Raw genomic sequence first — 23,643 nt, forward strand, 5'->3', positions numbered from 1 at the left:
TTTTAAAAAAAATATACCACCTGCAATTTTGCAGGTCTACGAAAGTTTACATCCCAATTTCATATTGAAAACCAAACCAAACAAAAATGGTAGTAGTAGATATACAATATAGAAATACCAAAATTAAATGTATTCATCTAATAAATTATAATATCAATACAAATTACAATGACTATTAATACAATGACCCTTTTTTTAAAAAAAATAAATAAATAATACAATGACCGAAGAACAAATTCGAGAGATTAACAAAATGTATGACTGAAGAAGAACTGTGAGAATATCTTTCTTCTTCCTCTTATATATCTGCATCAAAAAGAAAACCAAAGGAGAAAATCAAGAAAAATAATTGAAATTCATGTATGAATAACTACAGCAATTTAATCTAAAATTCATATGATACAATTATTAAATATCAAAAGTAGTTAAGAATATTCTAGCAATTTGAGACCAACATGATTTGCTCATTTCTTCACTAAAAAATGTAAATATGGTATCAAAATGCTGCCAAATCAACCAACAAGAAATTTCAACGAACATCATGTACAACAAAAACCCCCCAATTCAATTTCTTGACTTTGCACGAGAAAAAAAAAAAAAAAAGCAGAATTTCTACTACATGCAAAATTTGGCGAAGTACTTACATTGATTGTGACGATTGAGCAAAAAACCAAAATTATAAAAGAGATTTGAGCAATATCGAGCAAAGGTGAACAAGCTTTGAGAGAAGAAGCAGCAAAAATAATTGGCGAAAACAGAGCAGCGGGATGAAAATGACGAGCTGCAATTTTTCCGGGTTTAAAAATCCAGAAAACACGATTAGCAATCTATATCCTCACCTAAAGATTGCATCTTTGTAACCTTGAAAAAATTACCCAAATGATACATATTTTAATTGAATTTTGGGCTTGATTAGCGCACAATTTCAAGATTATTGAAAAACCCCAAACAACATTTTAGAAAAAAATTTGAGATTGTATTTGTGGGGAGAGGTTCAAACGAAATTAAAAAGGGAAAACTGACTATATTAGGATGAGAGAGAAAAAAGAGAGAGAAAGGGATGAGAGTGAAGATCTCATGATAAGAGCGGCTGGTAACTTAGAACAAGGAGAAAGAGGCGACTAGACGATGTGAAGGATTTCTAGGGTTTGTAAAATCAAATAGAAACGGTTAGCTAAGTAGGGCGTTCTATATTGTAAGGTCACAATTTGTTAAAAAAAAAAATCAAAAACTCAAATAGAGCGATTAACTTAAAGAGGCGATCTGTATGCTTCATCATACAAAACGTTCATCTAACATAGGAATCTATATCATTCTAGAGATCGCCTATCTAGTTTGACAGTTGTGTATCATGTGTTCTTTTTTCCACTTTTTGGTGTAGTGAATAAAACAACTTACTTTGCCTCGTATCTCTTTCAATCAAAAGAATACACACGTTAGTAACTTCAAGGAAATATTAAATCAAACAATTAATTTAAATAATTTAAATAGGGATTTGGGACCAAACCCTCGAAAATTATCAACCTTTCACGTCTAGGGCGAAGGCAACTTCGAGCTTTGCTAGGTGCGTCTAAGACTCGTGAAGAAGGAATGTTGTATTTGAAAAGGCAAGGCTTAGAAAATCAAGAGAGAAGGAAAGCATAAGCTTCTAGCTTTTAAAGAGAAGAGAATAGATGATTGTTAATGATTGTGAATGAATAAAAATGGGGAAATACGACCCTATTTATAAGGGAAAAACAGGGTCGAAGGAACATAAAAGAATCCGAATTCGAATCGAAATAAGACTCGACGGTAGCAGTTTTTGCGGATTTTGTTTTTTATCATAACTTTTTATCTAGAAGTCCAATAAATAAGGCATATAATATGTCATTGGAAATCTCTTGAAGTCTACTTTATAATACAATTAAAATCAAATTAAAATCTTTTGTATAATAAAAGACATGGCCGAAATAGTGAGACGGTGTCAGTTTTGGAAAGAGTTTCGTATTTCTTTCATATCTTTTTCGTTATAGATCGGAATTAATATTATAATATATCATTAAAAAGATAATTTCAAGATCTATCCAACCATATAAGATTTTGATAAAAAAATTATGAGGCACGAAAACAATATATGATCATCTTTGAACGTCTTTCATTTCGAAAAGAATTAGGACTTAAAAAAGGAAAGTTTTATCCAATTCTTTGATCTTATCTTTTTAAAAAGGATAATTAAGATCTTTTAGAAACTTATAGAAGCTTCTAATAAATCCTAATTAGTTTAAGAATGGGATTAAACCTATGGACCTTCCACATGATCATTGGGCCGTAGGTAAAATCCCGTTTGAGCCCAATTTAGTATTTTGGTCATAACTTACTCATTATTCATCAAAATTGAGCTTATAATATATCGTTGGAAAGGTCTTTTCAAACCCCATCTAACTGCACCATTATTGGACCCTTATCATGGAGTAAAATAAAATGGATTGGACATTTTTCATAACTAGGGTACGAAATGAATGATTTTTTAAAACAGAAAGAAGTATTTTTATTAAAACAGATCAGGAATCATGAGACTCTTTCACATTTCAACTTGATTGATAATCAAATTACATGAAAGATATTCATCACTGCCTCACTGGGTTTTGGTTTTGGGGAGACACAATCAGGTGTCTACACTAAGTAAATGTGGCATCTTCATACTTGTCCGACTTCTTTTACACACAAGGTGTTGAAGGCAAGGTATTTTAAAGAGGTCCTTGAGGCTTATCGGGTTCATGATCCGAGTTATACATGAAGAAGTATGTGGGGGTCGAAGGCGCTCCTTCTTGAGGGCCTTGTGTGGAAGATTGGAAATGGATCTAATAAGAAATTTAGGATAATTTAGTTTTGGCTCCCTGGTGGCTAGGGGTGTTCAAATTCGGGTACCCGGATATTCAGGTACCCGAATATACGGGTACCCGGATCATCGGGTAATTGATAAGTCGTCCCGTGTCCCGTCCCGGATAGTTCGGGTACCCGGATATCGGGTACCCGAATTATCCGGGACGGGTCATACAGGTACCCGGGTTTTTCTTATATTTTTTTATTCATTATTTTTTTAATCTAAAATCTGGTGATGCTGGTTGTTTTTATTTGTAAAAACCTGTTGAATATTATTTTTTTTTTACTGAAAATCTGCTGTAATTTATTTAAAATAACCTGCTGTAATTTTATTTTTTAAAAATGTTGTATTTATAGCATGCAATACCTTTTAAACTACGAATCAAAGTAAAACAAAATCCAAGCTAGAGTTTAAGGATGGAAATACAAAGTTTTTGAGTCTATAATTACATAACTTCAAAACGTATAAATTACAAATAATGGCACAAAGCCACACAACAAACGAAATGGGAGGGCTTCAATTCATTCACTTGTGAGATCCGACATTTCAATTGTCTCATCAATAACAATCGTCGGACGTCGGTTGTTCCAAAACCAATTCTTTCATTCCTACAAAACACAAATAATGCAATAACATATCACATATAGATATAAACTGGATATAATTTAAATGAAAAGAGAATGATAAAACAGAAGGGAAAAAAAACATAATAATAAACTAGAAACAGGAAGTTAAAAAAAAAATTATATGAAATTAAATTAGCTAGAATTACAAAAATTGAAAAATAAATCAATAACCCATGCCTATTCAGATAAGCATTAAATATTTATATTGTCATAGAAATGATAGATCTATTAACAACGGCAATTTTCATTTTCAAGAAATTACTCGCAGATTACAAACAATCAAATAAAATTATACACATAATCAAACACAAAATTATTAAATTCAAGAGAAATCAAACACAAACTCCATTATTCAACCCGATTACTTGAAAATTCACATAAAGAACAAGACAAATTATTAAATAAAATTAACAAAAAATGGTAACATTTTGGGGAGAAAGAAAAAGTTTTGTTATACCGTTTTAGAGTGGTCAGCGTCAAGGAGTCAAGGACAGCGGTGATACAGAGGCGGTTAAGGTTTAGATCTAGCAATTGATGATAAAAAAATAATTAGATTAATAAAAACTAAAGTAAATACCATGAAAAAAACTACAACAATACCACGAAAATAGTACAAATAAAACTAACCTGAGATCGACTTATGTTTGATGATGAATGTGGTCGAATTTCGAGTGAAGAATTGATTGAGATGATTTTTTGATAGAGGAGATGAGGCGCAAGAAAGAGGAAAGAGAGAGAAGAAATCTGACTGAGTGAATGATGGTGGCTTTTTTTTTGGGGTAAGAAAAATGAAACCCTAAGTGTAAGTGGGCTGGGCTAGTTGAGGGAGTAGCAAAATTTTATTTTTTTTAAACGGGTATCTGGGTACCCGAGAATAGCAAAGCTTGCCCCATGTCCCGGCCCACAAAACTATTATTTTAGCGGGACGGGTACCCGACCCGAAAAAAACAAAAAAAATTGTTAATTTCCCATCGGCTTTTTTGCGGGTCATCGGGAAATCGGGACGGGACAATCGGGTCGGGTTTTTTTGAACACCCCTACTGGTGGCCATGGTATATGTTCCCCACACTCAAGCCTGGCGTGACATAATTATGACCCCACGGCTAAAGTGGCTTTGTGCATTGATTTTGACAAGGGTTCCTGGAACTTGGATATTGTGAATGATCTTTCACCCCCGAAGACTGTGGGAAAATACTCCAAATTCTTCTATCTTTATCATTTCTTACAGAACAAGTTTTTTGGTGGCCTTCGAAAGACAGGGGGTACAATGTCAGGTCCGGGTATTGGCTTGGTGTCCTTGGTCGCTCACGTATTGAGAACACATGATAGTTAAAGAAATCCTGTATCATCGCCATATTGCTCAAGACGAATTATGTGTGTGCTATGGAGTGGAGGTAGAGTCTATTTGCCATGTTCTCTTCGAATGTGACAAAGCTAGGATGGTGTGGGACAACTATAACCTTGCTGATCTTATTGCTAGTAGCCCTCCTGTGTAATACCTCGTATTTTTATACGTATTTAAATTAAAATAAGTATTTTGAGAAGTATTTAATTAAATTGAATTGTTTTATTTAAAGTATTTTAATTATTTATTTTAATAAATATTTATAAAAGGGAAGTTTATTTAATTAATTAATTTAATTAAGTTAGGGTTTAATTTAAGGAAAGTTTTATTTTAGTAAAGTTTTATTAAGGATGGAATTAGAAAAATTAAAAGAGGAAAGTTAGGGAAAATGGGTTTTCTAGAGAAGGGGTATAAATATTCCACACATGAGGCAAATCAAACTTTGCCCAGAGTAGAGACCCAAGGTAAACTTCTCTCTCCTTTCTCCTTGTTTTTCTTTCCTTTTCTTTTTCTTTTTCTCCTTCCCCTTCCTCTTTGGCACGGCCGGCCACCACCCACACACCACCGACCACCACCGCAGGCCACCGGCGCATGGCCAGCAGCCGCGGCGGCACAGGCGGGGCGCGACAGCAACCCAGCCGTGCCGTGGTGGCTGTCGTTGCCATGGTTTCGAAAAAAAATAAAAAAAATTGAATCTTTATTTTTAAAAATCAATTTGTTCCTAAATCTAATTGTTAATTATGAGTTTTGGGATTTGATTTTGATGTTTGATTATGAGTATTATGTTAATTAATTTTCAGATTATGTTTTTAATTAAAAATCCCCAATTTTTTAAACCCTAGGTTCTTGATTTATAAATTATTGAAGGGTTATGATGTATAATAGGTTAGACCTTTGATTAAAGTGTTTTAAGGCTTAATTACAACAAGTTTTAATTAAAATATAGTGCTGGAATTTTTGGTAGAGCATTTAAAATCAAGTTTCTTTAAGGAATTTTAATTACCCATTAATTGGGATTAAAGTATGATTGTTTAAACATAATTTCAACTTGTTTTAATTAAATTATGAGGGGTTTTGTAATAGTATATATTGCTGGAAATTTGTGTAGAGAGGATTTTAATACTCTTCTATGATTTTAAATTGTAGGAGACTTTGAAGTGAGCGATTTCTATTAGTCGTGGCGATTTTAAGATCATATACAAGGTACGTTCGCGTACTTAGCATAATTATATTGATGTAGTAGCATGCTAAATGTGTTTGGTTGATTTCAAGTAGTATCATGCTTGGTTTGGATTGGAAATTATGATTTGGATGTTATTGGTGATTGGATTATGAAGCATAATTTATTTGTGATGGATTATTGAATGGAAAATAATAATTGGAATATTATTTATGAACCACATATTTAATTGTGGCATGTTAGAGAGCATGTTTAATTAAACTAAATGTTTAATTTGGTTTGGAATATTGAAAAGGAATTTTATTATAGTTCATATAATTTTTATTGATGCTATAAGCATGAGGAAAAAGCCATATAAGTGTCTATGTACACGAGGAATAATTGTATGTTGGTGCCTTAGTGCACTTAAGGTGTTTCTAACACCGAGGGATAGGAATTGTGGCGCTTTATGCGTTTAAGGTGTCTTTGACACCGAGGTAGATTTTAAAAGGGTTCAACATTAAATATTGTGTGGTCACTAATTATTCAAGAATTAAATTGGTATATTTGATTGATTGAATAATTACTATTGATTGAATGATTATGGTTTGAGAGTCATCACCAAGTCTAATAATATGTAAATAACGTACAGTGAAAGAGATTATGCACCAAAACTCTTGGAGGGTATATAACTTAAGTATGAACATATGGGGGGAGTTATGTGACTTTATATTTGATCACAACTTCTACTGGAGTACAGGACGCTGTACATTCCTTTTTTTATTATTACGCGTAGGAATTCCGCCACCTATGAGTGGTTATTAATGCTAGCATGGTTAGCTCCCGTGTCAGTAACCTCGATTATTTGGGGGAGGTTGAGTGGGAAACCCGTTTGATGCGTAGTCAACATTAAATAAATTATGTAGTGTCTAGTGAGAACTTTTATTGAATGTTGTATGCTTGAAAAACAGGTGCAACGAGGTAAGTTGTGTGTTGATATGAAATTGTATGCTAGTGTGTTGATTTCGCTTATGTACTCAGCTTTGCTGATTGTGTGTTTTGTGTGTTGTTGTCCTTGTCTTTATCTTGACCCTATGATGACCCATTTTTAATGGAGAGTAGTGGAAACAAGTAGAGAGAAGCTTTTCAGGTGATGAAAGCATTTTCATGAATGGGCATGAGTGAAGAGCGAATCATGCTAGTTTCTATAAGTATATGATGTGTTTATTGTTTTATTTATTTATGACTTATTATTATGCGTGACTAACGAGGGTTTTGAATTCGGTTTTGGTTTTAATAAGGGCCTACAATGGTTCCAAGTTGTAGGTTGATTTTATTTTACTTTGTTTGACTTTGGTTTGACTTTACTTTCGTTATTGACTTTTTAAGTTGACTTGTTTTGAATGGTTTTGAAATTAGTCTTCTGCTGTGTGTCTTGATAGTTGCCTTAACCGTTTTCACGGTGGTGGTAATGTCTTAGATATTCCTATTTAAAGTTTTAAACAGGGCGAAACAGATATTTTAAAAAAAGGAATTTTTAGGGTGTTACATCCTGGCTCCTTTGCTTCAAAGGTGTGTTGGTTTGCTAGCAAGTTGGACTCTAAAGAAGTTGGCAAAATTCTAACGATTGCCTGGGATTTATGGTTCTACCACAACAAGTTTGTGTATGAGCAAGAGGTCTTCAACACATTATCGGTGGTAGAGGGATTTATTCGTCGCCTCGTTAAGGATTACTGCAACTACGCAAGAAGAGTATTTTCGCCTTCTATTCGCATAGGGCGTGTGCTTTCAGCATCTTCTTGGACCCCTCCACCTAGGGGAGTGGTGAAAATCAATTTGGATACCCATATTTTAGACGACTTGTTTGTTAGTCTTGAGGTGTCCATTTGCGCCAAATCTGGGAAACTTGTTGTTGCAGTTGTGAGAAAGATGAATGTGTTGTGGGAGACTAATGTCGCGGAGGCAACATCAACCAAATTCGGACTTCAGGTGGCAAATCACCTTGGTTATCAGAATGTTTGGGTAGAGGGAGACGCAGTCAATGTCTCGAAAGCTATTGACAATGCCGAGGAAGGTCGTGCTCCAATTTTTGTAGTGTATGATGATATTAAGCGCTTGTCTAGTTTGTTTGATTTTTTTTTCCGTTTGTTCTCATGTTAAAAGGGGCGGGAATACAGTGGCTCATCTAATTGCTAGCTAGATGGGATACGAGGGGTAATGATGAACTTGTTTATATGGATGCATTTCCCTCAAAGTGTTTTAGCTTTGGTGGAACTTGATTTGCAATAATAATTCTCATCTTCTCATTTTAAAAAAAATAAAAAGGGAAATTCCCATTGGTACACCCGTGGTTCTGATTTTTCCTATTGATACACTCCTAAATTTTTGCCTTCCCATCGGTACACCCATGGTTTGGTCTTTTTCCCACCCGTGACTAACACCGTTAAAAAGTATTTCATTAAGTTAAAATAATTAAGGAAAAGACTATAATACCCCTTTTAAACATTTAATGTCTTGATTTGCGTGTCGAAAATTGTTCGGTTAAAGTTTTGGGAGTTATGTTATATCTTAAGGAACCAAATTAACCTTGAAATTAGCAAAAAAAATAGCGCAAATGTCTCATATGCGTGTCAAAAAATGTCTCGATTTGCGTGTCGTTACTTTTTTGTGATAATTATTGTTCAGCTAAGGTTTTAGGGGTCATTTTGATCCTTTATGGATCTAAATCGAACTCGAAATTGTAAAAAAATTAACGAAAATATCTCGTTTAGCGTGTCATGACAAAAAAATGAGAAATATTATGACATGCAAAATGAGATATTTTCGTTAATTTTTTGACAATTTTGAGTTCGATTTAGATTCATAAAGGGTCAAAATGACCCCTAAAACCTTAACCGAACAATTACTATCACAAAAAAGTAACGACACTCAAATTGAGACATTTTTTATACGCATATGAGATATTTGCGTTATTTTTTTTTGCTAATTTGGGGTTAATTTGGATCATTATGGACTAACATAACTCCCAAAACTTTAACCGAATAATTTTAGACACGCAAATCGAGACATTAAATGTTTAAAAGCGGTATTATAGTCTTTTCCTTAATTATTTTGACTTAGTGAAATACTTTTTAACGGTGTTAGTCACAGTTAGAAAAAAGATCAAACCATGGGTGTACCGATAAGAAGGCAAAAATTTAGGAGTGTATCAATGGGAAAAGTCAAAACCACGGGTGTACCGATGGAAATTTTCCAAAAAAAAAAAAAAAAAAAAAAAAATTGAAATGGAGTAATTCTCATTGACTCGTATTCCATCACCTCGCAATCTGGCATGGATAATTAATCGTTTATTTTAAGAACCATATAAAAAAAATAGAATAATAGACAAACCAAATTTGTCCGATCCATTTTATGCTATAGTTTATACCTTTACATAATCAAATCAATGAACTACATGTGACATCACTATAATTTCTCCTTCTGCCACCTCTCGAAATCATAAAACTGTAAGCTTACGTTTTCTAGCTACTACTTCTCTCTCCTATCTCCCATTTTCTCTCTCTAACCTCTTCATCATCTCAGTGAACTCATCAATGGCGATCTTCAACGTTTCTCGCATTTCCACCAAGCCTTACGATGGCCAGAAACCTGGAACTTCCGGTCTTCGCAAGAAGGTCTTCTTATCTTTTCATCTTTGATTTCTGTTTTTTTTTTTTTTTTTTTTTTTTTTTTTTTTTGCTTAATTTTGGAAAAATTAATTTCGATTGAATCCAATGCGTTTTTATTTTTGGTTTGTTTTGCATTGTTCGATCTTATTTGTTGTAACATCCGATCAATTTCAGATCCATTTTACATCTGAATTATGCTGTGATTTTAGCATTTTTGGTGTTTTTGATTAGTGGCATTGTTTTGTGTCGATTGATGATGTATTAAATTATGTATCATTTAGAATGTTATTAGGACCTGGATTTGACTTTTAAATAATTGTCAAATTAGCTTGGATTGATTGACATCATTTGACTGTATGATTATGGTGACATTTGATGTCTGTGATTGTGTCATTTCTTATTGACCTGATTATTTTATCTGATTTGTTGCATCTCCATTGTTAAGAGATCGTAGATCGCGTTCACGTGAACCTTCATTGAAATTCGTAATGGTGGGATCGACATGTGTTTGGATAGTTGGTGACCTTGGTGTCCGCTGCTATCGATTTCGAGTTCTGTACTCATAAATACCATTTGCTTTATCGAATCTCTATTTCACCTTAAGTATCAATATGCAGAAATCTTATGGGGCTTTGCTATGGCTTTGTCATGCGTATGGAGTATCCTATGTATCGTGACTAATCTAACAGACACAAAGCAGAAAAGTATAGCTTAATAGCACTTCATTCTTAAATGAAGGAAAATTATAATGAACGTAAAAGCCTTGAGGTTTGTTGATTTTAACTAGCCTTTTTGACCTTTGCGATGCACGGGCCGTTAGAAGTAAAATCATGATAAGAATAATCTGCTTATGTAAAAAAGCATGTCATTAGATTCATATGAAGAGTCTTGAATATGAATTTATTTATAAAAGAAAAGGGGAAAAAAAAGAAAGATCAAATGTGGATGAGATAAGTACGTTACTGGTTTGAGTTTTTATATAGATGCTTTTTAGTAATGACTTATGAAGAATTGTTTCTGTTTTCAAAATAAAGTAACACTAGTATGGAGTAGTAGGTTAACAATAATATTGATAGCTTAAGGTATGGAGCATTGCCTTCATGTCTTTCATTTAACATAAAGGGGATCTTTTCAAAAAAATCTGCTATAGCTATCTCGTTCAAAATAAGTGTCAATATCTGTTGACCCTTAGTATACATAGTACTTGTTAACGCACTTCATGTTTAGTAAAATGATTAAACTAATACCCTTTGTTTATGTATTGCTGAAATTAAAAAAATGTGTATTTGAAAAGGGGTAAAGTTAGGATTAAAATCAAATTTTTGCATGATATGATTCAGGTTATAGATTATATGAGAAAAATAATTGAAACTAAAAGAAAATGCTTCATATTTTTATGTTCCTTATTTTTTATGCCTGTTTTGATATATTCACATTGGTCTTTTGAACTGATGTAAAACACTTTCTGTAGTGCTAAGAGTGCCATTATATATTTCATCCATAGGAGTTGTGACCTTTCCATTGTTTTATGTGTAAAAAACCAAGTGTTGTGAAGTTTCTATAGAAGAAAGTTCTTAGAGTAGTTATTATAGTAACTACTGCTCGGGGAAAAGAAGTTGAAAGTTTACTCTTATTTGATGCCCTTCTTATTTTTTTTTATGTCTATCATCCAGGTCAAAGTGTTTGCACAACCTCATTACTTGGAAAATTTTGTCCAGTCCACATTCAATGCCCTCACAGCAGAGAAGATAAAAGGTGGGTTCAATAGTTCCTTTTATGCTGTTTACAATGTGGTTTGACTTCCTATTTTTGAGTACTAGATTATCTATTCATTATTTTTATATTATTCTGATGATGCTAAATACTTAGCATTGCGGTGTTACTGTCATATTATGAAAATAATCAAATTTTGTTTTCTTCAATTTTATTATTCTAATGATGCTAAATACTTAGCATTGTGGCGGTACTGTCATGTTATGAAAATGTTGTGTAAAATTGAAGATAACATAAATCTAGGTAATATGGGTGAACAATTATAGCAATATCATACTAATAATAGTATTTCCCTATTACCTTGGTATTTGACAACAGCATTTCCTTACTCAAAATTAAACTCCTTACTTTGTGTTATCCTCCCCAAACTTACACATATCAATACCTAATGTTGTCTGTATTTATGCTTAGTTTTCTACTGTGGCACAATTCCATGTGGTTATTAACATCTTTTAGATTTCAATTATTTTTACTTGCATTTTGTTGGGGTTCAGCTAAGGGTAGCTAAGAGTGATTAAAGTAATAGTTAATCTTTTAGATTATTGTTCTAGATGAAACATTGTGAAGGCAATATGATTAACTTTTGCTAATTACCACATTAGAGGTTGAATTAGGTTAAGAGACGTTCATTTTAAAATTTACCAATGGTTCGACAACTTTGTTGGGAAGAAAAATAAGTGTATAAGTCGAGCAGCATAATGACCGAATGCTTTGATACCAATTTCCACATCAAAGTATCAAACAACCAAACTTACTAGTTTAGTTGGTTGGGTTTCACCTTGTAACCTTGAGATTACAAGGTCAAAACCTCCCAACTTAAAGGTTACAAGGTCGAACCCTTCCAACTCATGATATTGAGGTTAGTTGGTTTAGGCAATGCTCAGTTCACCTGATGTGCGAGATCTGAATATTCTCTTGAGCCCTAAACTAGTTATGTAAAATTTCATCTTATAAAAATCTGTAAAATAAATGACAAACTTAAAATAAAATAAAGAATCCTGACTGGCCATTTTCCAATAAACAACCAAGAAGCTTCTAGTACCTTCAAGAATTTTCAAGAGAGTTAGAAGAACCATCCATGAAAAAAGGTACCATGCATGGAACACATCAATGTATCACCTCATGAGGTGCGATCTAGTGTGTTGTTTTGAAGGTAGAACGAGGTACAAGTTATTTGGAAAATGATACTTATTAATACTGTTCTCGAGGGAAAGTGGTTGTGGCTTTGTAGTAAAATGATTCCAAGAGAAAACATATTTGCATAAAAAAGGGTAGGATGTTAGACTGTTGTTATATCCTTTATGACCTGTATGGTAATCGGTAAGATGGTAATAAATGTTGGTAATGGGAATGAATCTAAGTGTAATTTGGCAAGGACTAAAGGGTGTTCTATATAGTCACCTTTTCATCTAATACTCTAAGAATATTAAAGAGGAGTGATTTATTCTATGATTAATACAATAGTCTTCATCAAATCTATCAAGAGTTCAATAGAGTTTTTATATTCTGGTTTCTTTAACTGATATAGGCTCCGTTTGTTCTAACGGAAAACAATTTCAAGGGAAAACACAATTGTAAAAATAGTTTTCTTTTGTTTGTTTCCTTACAAGAAAACTTATAGAGGAAGGGGAAAATTGGAGTGGAAGGGAGAAGATGGATGAGAGGAGAGGTGAGGGATGTAATGAGTAGGGAGGAAAATGTGGCATACCTTCTTTTAAAAAGGAAAACATTTCCCACTCTTGGGAGAACTAATTTTCACCTTTGGAAAAATTGTTTTCCATCCTTGCTAACCAAATAATGGATTATGGGAAAATCATTTTCTTGGAAAATGTTTTCCGTCAAAGCAAATGGAGCCTATCTGTTGTTTGTCAATATAGGTAAAGTCACAAATTGAATGCAGAGTGCATATGGTGCTTTTTGTATAGTCAGCTGATTCATTGGTTAATTCATGTCAATGCAGGTAAAACACTTGTTGTTTCTGGCGATGGACGCTATTACTCTGAAGAAGCTATCCAGGTTTGCTTGCTAACCATATTGTACTGACTTATTGTTTTTAATGATCTTTTGTCTTCTTCTCACTGGTCTTGATTTACATTTGGTATTAAATACATATGGAATAATACATATTGATTGTGCCAAATTTCTTCATAAATTTAATATAAACCTCAAGCCAGATCTTGCTTTCCCTTTTTTTTCTCCTTCTCCTCTTAGGTGCTTAGTAGTTATCTCCTGGAAGGCTTGAATAACCTACTACTTTCACTAATGTTTTAGTCATAACTTCTACCTGATAACTATATCATTGATCCTTTTTTTTGCATGTATCTTGTCCTAGATTTTGACAAATAGTAGATTAAAAAAAAAAAAACAGAGAATAATTTTATTTAGTTATAGGAAGAGCTTATATGATTTCCTTTTTCCCTACTTCTTTTCTTATATCCTTGTCTCATACATGATTCCAATTTTTGAGGAAAAGCTTAGATAATTTGTTGTTGTTTAGGTCAGGAAAAGAAAAACAATTCCAGGAAACAGTTAACCATTGTGAGGATGCAACTACTAAAAAGTTGTGCATCTTTTTGAAGCTTTGGTTCATTGTACATTGTTTAGCTGTTTCCTTGGATGAGTTCTTAAAATGAAACTATTTTGTTAACACTAGGCTTCTTGTACACAAGCTTTAACAGAATTTAATTTCGGTCAAAGGAAGCCTTTAAATTCTCTTCTGCTCGACCAAAAGAAAATCCAACATATCTTAATAAGATTATTTACTTGGAAGTATGTAGCTTTATTCCTCATTCAGTAAATTTCCTTTGCCTTTAAGCCTTTTCAAGAAAACCTATTGTAGTCATTGAGAAATTTTCTAGCCTGTATATTGAACAGTGCTGTGTAAAGAAATCAGGAATGAGAATTCCTTAAGTGTCCCTTGCTCTTGCTCTTGCTCATACGCCAACTCTACTCCATCTGTGGTATTCTGGTAAATGAATGATAAAGTACCATATGGGGCGTTGTATGATTTTCAAAGTATGTTAATCTGAAATTCTGAATCACTTCAGTTTAGGCTTGTTTATGTGGAGCTTAGATGATGTTATAATGTGTATGTCTGTCATCTGATTCTTTGTGAAATGTGAATGCCTTGCGTTTTTATTTTTGGAAACAGTTTTTGTAACATAATATATCTTTGTTTGATGTTGCTTCTTCTTGTTGGGAAAAATGACAGATTATAATAAAGATGTCAGCTGCAAATGGAGTTAAACGTGTTTGGGTTGGTCAAAACACACTGCTTTCAACACCTGCTGTGTCAGCTGTGATACGTGAAAGAGTTGGGAAAGATGTAAGTTTGACTTATTTGCAGGCTGTCTGAGTTCTTCGAAACAGTTCATGTTATGTTAATTCTTTGGATTTCTATTGTAGGGATCTAAGGCATCTGGGGCTTTTATATTGACTGCCAGTCATAATCCTGGAGGTCCTACTGAGGTTTGTCTTGTCCTACAGTTGTAGCATAGCTCATTGTTGGTTGATTTAGGAATCTAGAATTGTGCAATATTTATTGTTGTTTGATATTCCATTTATGCAGGACTTTGGGATAAAGTACAACATGGAAAATGGAGGACCTGCTCCAGAAGGAGTTACTGACAAGATTTATGAGAATACAACTACCATAAAGGAGTACTTGACTGCTGAAGATTTGCCTGATGTATTGTTTTCAACTTATTGTACATGACAAAAATGGTTTGAATGTTCCATTGTTAGGTGGATTTAAATGGGGAAATGGTAATGGATTTCTATGTAGTTTTGTAAAGAAAGCCACTTGTCAACGTCCATGGCATTAAAACTTCAACCCCATACATTTCTTTTCTTGTATAAACATCCATTATCATTCAACAATGGGTAATTTTGAAAATTGGTGAATAAAAATAGATGTTTAGGGGTGGACAAGTGCTGCCATGTACTGGCTTGGGACTATCCTTACAAAACTCCATATCCAATACCATTACTGCCTTTGTTTTTGTTTTTTTTTTTGTTTTTTTGTTTTTTAATTTTTTTTTTTTTACTGCCAACCAAACAGTACATTAGTTTAATAGCTTGCTATTTTAGCATATGTCAAATTGTTCCTATTCTTTCCAGGTTGATATCTCTAAAATAGGCACAACTAGCTTCTCCGGGCCTGATGGTGAATTTGAGGTTGAAGTCTTTGATTCAACTGATACCTATGTCAAGTTGATGAAGTAAGTCTAAAGCTGGCTTTCACAATCTGCATGTGACTTCTATGTTTTATTTAATGTTTGCTCTTGTTATCAATGGGTTTTCAATGGATTCAATTGGCAGAACAGGAAATTGGTCTTACAATTTTAATTTTCTGTAAAATACTTCTTCAGCTTTCTTTTAATTGCAACATAGCCTCAAGGCACACACTTTAGGAGGTAATTAGAGAAAATAAATGAACGACTTTATCAATGTAATATTTAAAACAGGGAATTGGGAAAGGTTAGGTATTATGTGTAAAAAAATATTTTGATTTGTTTGTCCCTTTGCATCATCTAATCTCTTCATCAAAGAGCGTTCCATGAGGCTATGTTGCAACTCTTGCCAGTAAAAGAAAACGGGAGTATCTTTTAAAATCAGCCATATGAGCTTTTGTATTACTGTTGTCTCTAATGTATACACTATGTTTGGATGACACTAGTGAAGCGATAGGGAGGGGAAGGCAAAAGTGGGAAAAGAAAGGTAAGGTGGGATAGAGTGACCTTCCATTTTCCTTCCAAATCTCTCTCAAACAATAGAGGGATTCGGTTTATTAAGTGGAAAAGAAAAATGGACCCCTCCATTTCCTTTCCTTTCACTTGCCCTATGTCTTATTCAAATAAGGAATTTGTATCCCTCATTTTCTCTTTATCCCTTTCCTGTCAAATATCTTTATCCAAATATAGTATAAATGAATTTTAGGACTTAAACTTCTTTGCTTAATTCACTTATGGTGAACACTTCTGGAGTTACAGACAGTATGTCTGTTCTATCTAGGCATTAGGGAGCTATTAAAAAGTGCTTTAAGCTTCTAAATGCTGTCTGGGAAGTGGGAACAGTTCTATGCCCTGCCTTTGATATGCCAAATATAATTCTAGGTGAGGGCCTTATCCTTGCCTTAGGTGCATGATTGATGAAGTCTTGAAGGTTAAAAGGTTGGATTCCAAGGATTCCAACGAATTGAGTTAAATTCTGGGGGTGTGAATGTGAAAATTATCCACTTCATTGAAGATAAATTGTTATTTCAAGGCTATCTAATTGATAATTGTCTCAGTTAAAGTTATAATTTGAAAAAATATATATTTTGAGATAGGAGCTACAATTTTTTGAATGGAGGTCTGCATGCTTAGGCTTTTGGTTGCCGGCTGATGCAACCTCCTCCCATCATTGCCCTACATAAATTTGTGTTAGACTTGGGGAGACATACCTCTGAATGATAATTGGATGGCCTATCTGCTATCATGAGCTTTATGTATTGTAGTATCTGTGGATTATTCTAAATTATCATAGTCTGTGGTTTAGGCCTCAGGGTGAATTAGTGCTTTAGGCCTTCAGCTAAATAAGTTCTAAAGTAAATTACTTCTATGTTACTTAAAAGGTTTGTTTTTATTGTAAAGAAAACTCTTCTTGTGTTTGAATATTCTATCAGCTGTAGGATTAGTTTGAAATTTTTTTCTCTTTAATATATTATATTACTTCCTCCAATCTAAAATTTCTGCAACATGGGAAGTGTACAACTTTGTAGAAATTGGGTAAAAGGTGAGAAGAAACTACAGAATCCATGCGAATCACCCTAAAAATGTAAGTAGGTTATTTACTTAGGTGTTTACAATAAGATTATATTGGAATTTATTGTGTGAAAGGAAGCATTGGATATCACCAAATGCATATGTTGCAATATTTGTGAAACTTCCTTGAATGGTAAACAATGCAATATGCGTGGAAAGGGCCAAAGGGGTTGAAAGGGGGAAGCATTAATTTTCGTACTTTTATTATTAAATTGGCTGTCTTATATAAAGTTAGGTTCTAATGTCTTTGAACATCAACTTGGATAATGATGTATAATCTTTGTGTTGCATGAGCAGGTCAATATTTGATTTCGAAGCTATCAAAAAGCTGCTCTCATGTCCAAAATTCTCATTCTGGTAGGAGTACTTAGATCAATGTCGAAGCACTTATGTTGTAAACTTTTGCTATATCTGTGCTAATTTGTGTTGGGATTCCCCCTGCCTATTTTCTAGCTATGATGCCCTTCATGGAGTTGCTGGTGTTTATGCTAAGCGTATATTTGTTGAAGAGCTTGGTGCAAATGAGAGTTCACTGTTGAACTGTACACCAAAGGTCAAATGGTTTTTGTGATATATGTCTTTATTGAACTATTGTATCTAGTTTAAGTAGATTATATAACATACGCTCTTTCATCCGATAGAAAGATTTTGGTGGAGGGCATCCTGATCCCAATTTGACTTATGCAAAGGAATTAGTCCAACGTATGGGTTTGGGAAAAACAGACACAGAAGGTGAACCGCCTGAATTTGGTGCTGCTGCCGATGGTGATGCTGATCGTAATATGATACTGGGTAAAAGGTAGACTCTACATCTTAGAGTGAGCAGATATCTTGTGAAAACTTCTTTATCTAACTTACCTTTTTCCTAGGTTTTTTGTGACCCCCTCGGATTCCGTTGCCATTATTGCTGCTAATGCTGTAGAAGCAATTCCATACTTCGCTGGTGGTCTGAAGGGAGTTGCTAGGTATGCTTAAGGGTGTCTAGTTCTGCTTTATTCATACAGTTTGTTCTTGACTTCTTGCATCTTGCTCCAGCCTTTTTGGTTCTGTAAACTTGGCCCTGTGGTTCTAGCATCGTTGTAATCTTGTATTTGTGTGTACTCACCTGACTTTTCATCTTAAACACTTTGTTTGGATAGGAAGAAATGAAAGGAAAAGAAGAGAAGAGAAATGGAGGGGGACAAAATCTCTTGTTTGGGTAAAAGATTGGGGGAAGGAAGGGGAAGGAGAGAGAGAGATCCATTTTCCCTCTCTCTATAATAACCATAATCTCTCCAAAATTGGAGAGATTTGGAGGGAAAATGAAGCTCACCTCTCCCTCCCTTTCTTTTCCCTTCCCTTCCTCCATTTTCCCTCCCCTTCTTTTCCTTCCTTCTTTGCTATCCAAACAAAGCGAAAAGGTCTTTAGTTTTTTTTAACACGGTAAAATCACTCACTTTAAACCAAGTACCTTTTCTCTCCTCTCCCATCTTCTATGGGTGATGACAACAATGACGTATTATTAAGTGTTGATACGTTGTAAATTTTTTAAATTTTTTTTTTTTTTTTTTTTTTTTGTTGAATTGGTTGTACAATGATGCACCATTATGTTTGTTAATGTATCTGTATTTGCATTGACTTTTCAGGAGCATGCCTACTTCTGCTGCTCTGGATGTTGTTGCAAAAGCTCTTAATTTGAAGTTCTTTGAGGTGACTGTGGCTCCTTATCTTTAGTTCTTTAACTGGTTTCTGTAGCTGTTTTCTTCTTTTTCCTTTCTTCAACTTCATAAAATTTATAGGCTCTTCAATCTCTAAAGTAAATAGTGAGCATTGTCTTTCCTTTAGAAATCATTTAATGGTAATTCACTAAATTCCAGGTGCCCACTGGCTGGAAATTTTTTGGTAATTTGATGGATGCTGGATTTTGTTCAGTATGTGGTGAAGAAAGTTTTGGAACTGGTATGCTTTTATCTCCTGCAGTCCTTGTTCATATGTGATGTCTAATGAATTCACAAGGAATCAGAATGATTTCTCTGAGCTTCCTGAATAGGCTCTGATCATGTACGTGAGAAGGATGGAATCTGGGCTGTTTTGGCATGGCTATCTATTCTCGCTCTAAAGAACAAGGATAAACTCAATGGAGAAAACCTTGTGACGGTTGAAGACATTGTTCGTCAGCATTGGGCTACCTATGGTCGGCACTATTACACTAGATATGATTATGAGGTACTTTCTCTATTCCCAATTGTTTGCCAGTTTGACCACTGCTAACTTTTCTCATTTTATACTAGTATTATTTACCACTTAAATGTCAAAACACTAGCTTTTAAAATACCCCTGCAATAGTTCTTGTGTAGGCATTAAATAAATACCATTTTAAATTACTAACATAATTTTGAACTTGCAGTGATTAAATTTGATAGGAGGGAGTATTATTTATACATCGTATAAGCTTAGCATTACCAACTTGTTTATCATTTTTACATCAATTATTAATACTGAAATTTTCTTCCTCAGAATGTTGATGCTGGTGGTGCAAAAGAACTTATGGCACATTTGGTCAATCTGCAGTCTGATCTCTCTGAAGTTAACAAGTAAGCCGGTGTTTACTGTGTTTTAGTTCAAGTCATTTTAGAGTTTATTGGCTTTGATTGGATTTAAAAGCGCTTATAAAAACATCAATGTGCCACGTAGACTCCTCCAAATTACGCCATGTCACTTTACAAACATTTCATGACGCCATGTCACCTACCCAAGATAAGGAGATTCGAACCGAGAACCACTTATAATTAAATTGACTTTTCAACCATTTAAGCCAATTATTAAGCATGTTACAAATATGAAAAAATATATATAAAACACATGGTTTAATTATTTTTTTTTTAAAAAAAAACACACATTCATTCAAAGGAAAAAAAATGAAAAGACAGGTAGGCGTTATACGAACATTGCTATTTCATTTCTGTTTACAATTGACATTGACAATTTCAAAATACACAATCCTTAACTTCAATTGTAAAATTGCAAAATACAAAATCCATAAAAAAAAATACTCTCGTTGTACAATTACAAAAGTAGCAACCCGGAGTAACGCCCGGGCTACTCACTAGTTGATCTATGAATCAAAAGTCACTTTGAGACAACTTTATAACCATCTAATGAAAGTAACAAATTCGTTACAATTGTCTGTTGGATTTGACCATGGGGAAAAGATGGTTATGGGGCTCTATACGTTCATTTGAATATATGGAAATTATTAGTATGGAATGCAGTATTGCATCTGATTGTTAAGTCATCAATCAATGGAGAGTAAGTCACTACTTATTTAATTAAGTTTCCAGTATGAAGAAGTATATCAATTTTACTTCACAACTATTTTATGGCTTTATCATCCCTCGGCCTGCTTTTCATATTAAGCTGATTGACCCATACATAAAGTATGCTTAACTTTTTTTTTTTTTTTGAAGGAAAAAAAAAAAGTTATTAACATGATGAATTTTTGTATAAATCTTAATATTCTCAAAACGTTAGAACCGCTGTTGAAATGCTGTGCATCTCCTCTATGATTATTGATGTTCAAGGTCTGGTTATGTTATATGAATTCTGAATCTTCTTTAATTCTTGGTCTGACCAGGATTGTGAAGGGAGTTAATTCCACTGTGGCCAACGTGAAGGATGCTGATGAGTTTGAATACACTGATCCTGTTGATGGTTCAGTTTCAAAGCACCAGGGTATTCGCTACCTGTTTGAAGATGGCTCGCGATTGGTAAAGAGCTTGTTATTTATTTATTATTAAATTGAACGGTTTCTGTCTGCTCCCCACAAAGTCTGATGCCTTGCTTTGGTTTTTATTGTGACCATTATTAATTCAGGTATTCCGCCTCTCTGGAACTGGCTCTGAAGGAGCCACAGTTCGTGTGTACATTGAGCAATATGTAAACGACTCCTCAAAAATCAGCAGAGATTCACAGGAAGCACTTAAACCCCTTGTGAGATTGCTTAACTTTTTATGTAATTTTTGGCCACTACATTTTCCCCTTTTTGTTATTTTAAGATGTACTATGCACTCCGTTGCAGGTTGATGTTGCTCTCAAGCTTTCTAAAATGCAAGAATTCACTGGAAGGTCAGAGCCAACTGTTATTACATAAGCGGGAAGTGTTTCAGCTGGATGTCACATCCCTTGCAATTTGAGTCCTCTCTAGTCTTCATAAGAGGCAATATTAATTTTGTACTACCATATTTTCTGGCTCAAATTCAGCTTTTATGGTTGAGGATATTTTTGTAAGAAAGGAGGGTCGTTGTTGAACTTGAGCTCAGAGTTGGCAGCAGGCAACTCCAGTAGAGATGAATCCTCTCGTGCTTGAGCTGAGCTCATAGACGATCACTCCGAATAAATATTACTTATAAAAAACCTATTATTGTTAAAGTTTTACCGATAGAAAGTTTTATAAAGGAGTAAGAGAAGATGGAGAAATTGATAGTATATATTGCTCCGGTAACATGGCTTATATAGCCAAGAGCTTTACATATAATGCTATACAAGTTCACAAGTCTTTGGACTTGTGTGAACATTGTGAAATCAAATCAAATAATTATAGGCATTCATATTTATCTTCTAACACTCCCCCTTGAATGCCCATATTTATTATACAGAAAAAATATATGTTGCCTCATTAAAAACCTTGCTAGGTAAAACCCTAAGGGATAAAAACCATAGCTAGGGAAAAAGAGTACAACGATAGTGTATTATATGTTTTGGTATACTGCCTCGTTAAAAACCTTGTCAGGAAAAACCCAGTGGGATAAAAACCTGATCGAAGGGAAAAAGAGTGCAGTACATATAATACTCCCCCTGATTTCAGCATAGTTCACGGAGATGTCGCATTCCGATTTTGTGAACTAACTGCTCAAATTTCTTCGAAGGAAGTGATTTGGTGAACAGGTCGGCAAGATTGTCACAAGACTGAATTTGCTGGATATTTATTTCCTCGTCCTTTTGCAGATCATGTGTGAAGAACAGTTTTGGGGCAATATGTTTCGTTTTATCTCCCTTATTATACCCTTCAGTCACTTGAGAAATGCATGATGTATTGTCCTCAAATATGATGGTTGGGTCTTCTGTTATTGCGTTCATTCCACACTCCTTTTGGATATTACCGATCATCGACCTCAGCCATACACATTCTCGTCCTGCCTCATAAAGAGCTATTAACTCTGCATGATTTGATGATGTCGCGGTCAATGTCTGCTTTGTTGATTTCCATGATATTGCAGTGCCGCCATAAGAGAACACATATCCATTTTGTGACTTGGCATTTTGAGGATCTGATAAGTATCCAGCGTTTGCATATCCAATGAGAGCAGCATCTTGTTTTGGTTGGTAATATAAACCAAGGTCTTGTGTCCCTCGTAGGTACCGAAGTAAGTGTCGAACTCCCTTCCAATGCCTATATGTTGGTGCATTGCTGTGCCTGGCTAACAAGTTCACAGAGAAAGCTATGTCGGGTCTAGTATTGTTAGCTAAGTACATTAAGGCTCCAATTGCACTTAAGTATGGTACTTCTGGACCCAGAATCTCTTCATTTTCTTCTCGGGGTCTGAATGGATCATTTTTCATATTCAAAGAACGAACAACCATTGGGAAGTTGGTTGGAGTTGCTTTGTCCATGAAGAATCTTTTCAAAACTCTTTCCGTATAGCTTGATTGATGGACAAAAATACCATGACTCAAGTGCTCAATTTGCAGTCCAAGGCAAAATTTAGTTTTCCCAAGGTCTTTCATCTAAATTCTTTCATCAAGTATTTTGCAGTTTTCTCGAGTTCATTTGGGGTTCCGATGATATTTAAATCATCAACATAAACTGCAATGATAGCGAATCCTGATTGTGATCTCTTTATGAAAACACAGGGACTAACTTGGTTGTTTTTGAATCCTTCACTCATAAGGTATTCACTCAGACGGTTATACCACATCCTTCTAGATTGTTTTAATCCATAAAGTGGCCTTTTTAGTTTTATGGAAAGCAATTGTTTAGGCTTGTGGTTTTCTGGTAGTTTTAGTCCTTCGGGGACTTTCATGTAAATGTCCGTATCGAGTGACCCATACAAATACGCAGTCACTACATCCATTAATCGCATTTGCAGTCCTTTTGTGACTGTCAAACTTACCAGAAATCTTAATGTGGTTGCATTAACCACTGAAGAATATGTTTCTTCAAAATCAATTCCTGGAATTTGAGAAAATCCTTGGGCTACAAGTCTTGCCTTGTATCTAACTATCTCGTTTTTCTCATTACGTTTCTTCACAAATACCCATTTGTATCCAACGGGTTTTACACCTGCTGGTGTAAGGGTTATATTTCCAAAAACTTCTCGTTTTTCAAGTGACTTTAACTCAGCCAGCATTGCCTCCTTCCACTTTGGC

General features: G+C 34.3%; 2 protein-coding genes and 2 long non-coding RNA genes across 4 annotated transcripts; 2 read left to right on the top strand and 2 right to left on the bottom strand.

The window, feature by feature from the left end:
• Nucleotides 1–203: 203 nt before the first annotated feature.
• Nucleotides 204–1,085, bottom strand: LOC145592929 (uncharacterized). Its single transcript, XR_014102506.1, has 2 exons — nt 645–1,085; nt 204–306 (listed from the first exon to the last, which is right to left on the bottom strand). It is a non-coding gene; the product is annotated as an uncharacterized LOC145592929 (long non-coding RNA).
• Nucleotides 1,086–3,250: 2,165 nt separating this feature from the next.
• LOC145593001 (uncharacterized) lies at nt 3,251–4,323 on the bottom strand. Its single transcript, XR_014102523.1, has 3 exons — nt 4,117–4,323; nt 3,947–4,013; nt 3,251–3,471 (listed from the first exon to the last, which is right to left on the bottom strand). It is a non-coding gene; the product is annotated as an uncharacterized LOC145593001 (long non-coding RNA).
• Nucleotides 4,324–4,811: 488 nt separating this feature from the next.
• On the top strand, nt 4,812–8,153 carry LOC145633808 (uncharacterized). The gene is made up of 2 exons (XM_081685542.1): nt 4,812–4,981; nt 7,583–8,153. The coding sequence occupies exons 1-2, from the start codon at nt 4,812–4,814 to the stop codon at nt 8,151–8,153; spliced, it is 741 nt and encodes a 246-aa protein (XP_081541668.1).
• A 1,287-nt stretch (nt 8,154–9,440) lies between these two features.
• On the top strand, nt 9,441–21,702 carry LOC145556783 (phosphoglucomutase, cytoplasmic). Its single transcript, XM_081618435.1, has 19 exons — nt 9,441–9,499; nt 9,576–9,667; nt 11,335–11,416; nt 13,395–13,450; nt 14,646–14,759; nt 14,840–14,902; nt 15,003–15,122; nt 15,554–15,654; nt 17,536–17,595; nt 17,692–17,791; nt 17,880–18,037; nt 18,108–18,203; nt 18,864–18,927; nt 19,095–19,176; nt 19,268–19,443; nt 19,735–19,811; nt 20,852–20,984; nt 21,091–21,207; nt 21,296–21,702. The coding sequence occupies exons 2-19, from the start codon at nt 9,587–9,589 to the stop codon at nt 21,365–21,367; spliced, it is 1,752 nt and encodes a 583-aa protein (XP_081474561.1). The 5' UTR covers nt 9,441–9,499; nt 9,576–9,586; the 3' UTR covers nt 21,368–21,702.
• Nucleotides 21,703–23,643: the final 1,941 nt, after the last annotated feature.

Source organism: Chenopodium album, chromosome 1, assembly GCF_948465745.1.
Source record: "Chenopodium album chromosome 1, dcCheAlbu1.1, whole genome shotgun sequence".
In the NCBI taxonomy this organism is placed as follows: Eukaryota; Viridiplantae; Streptophyta; class Magnoliopsida; order Caryophyllales; family Amaranthaceae; genus Chenopodium; species Chenopodium album.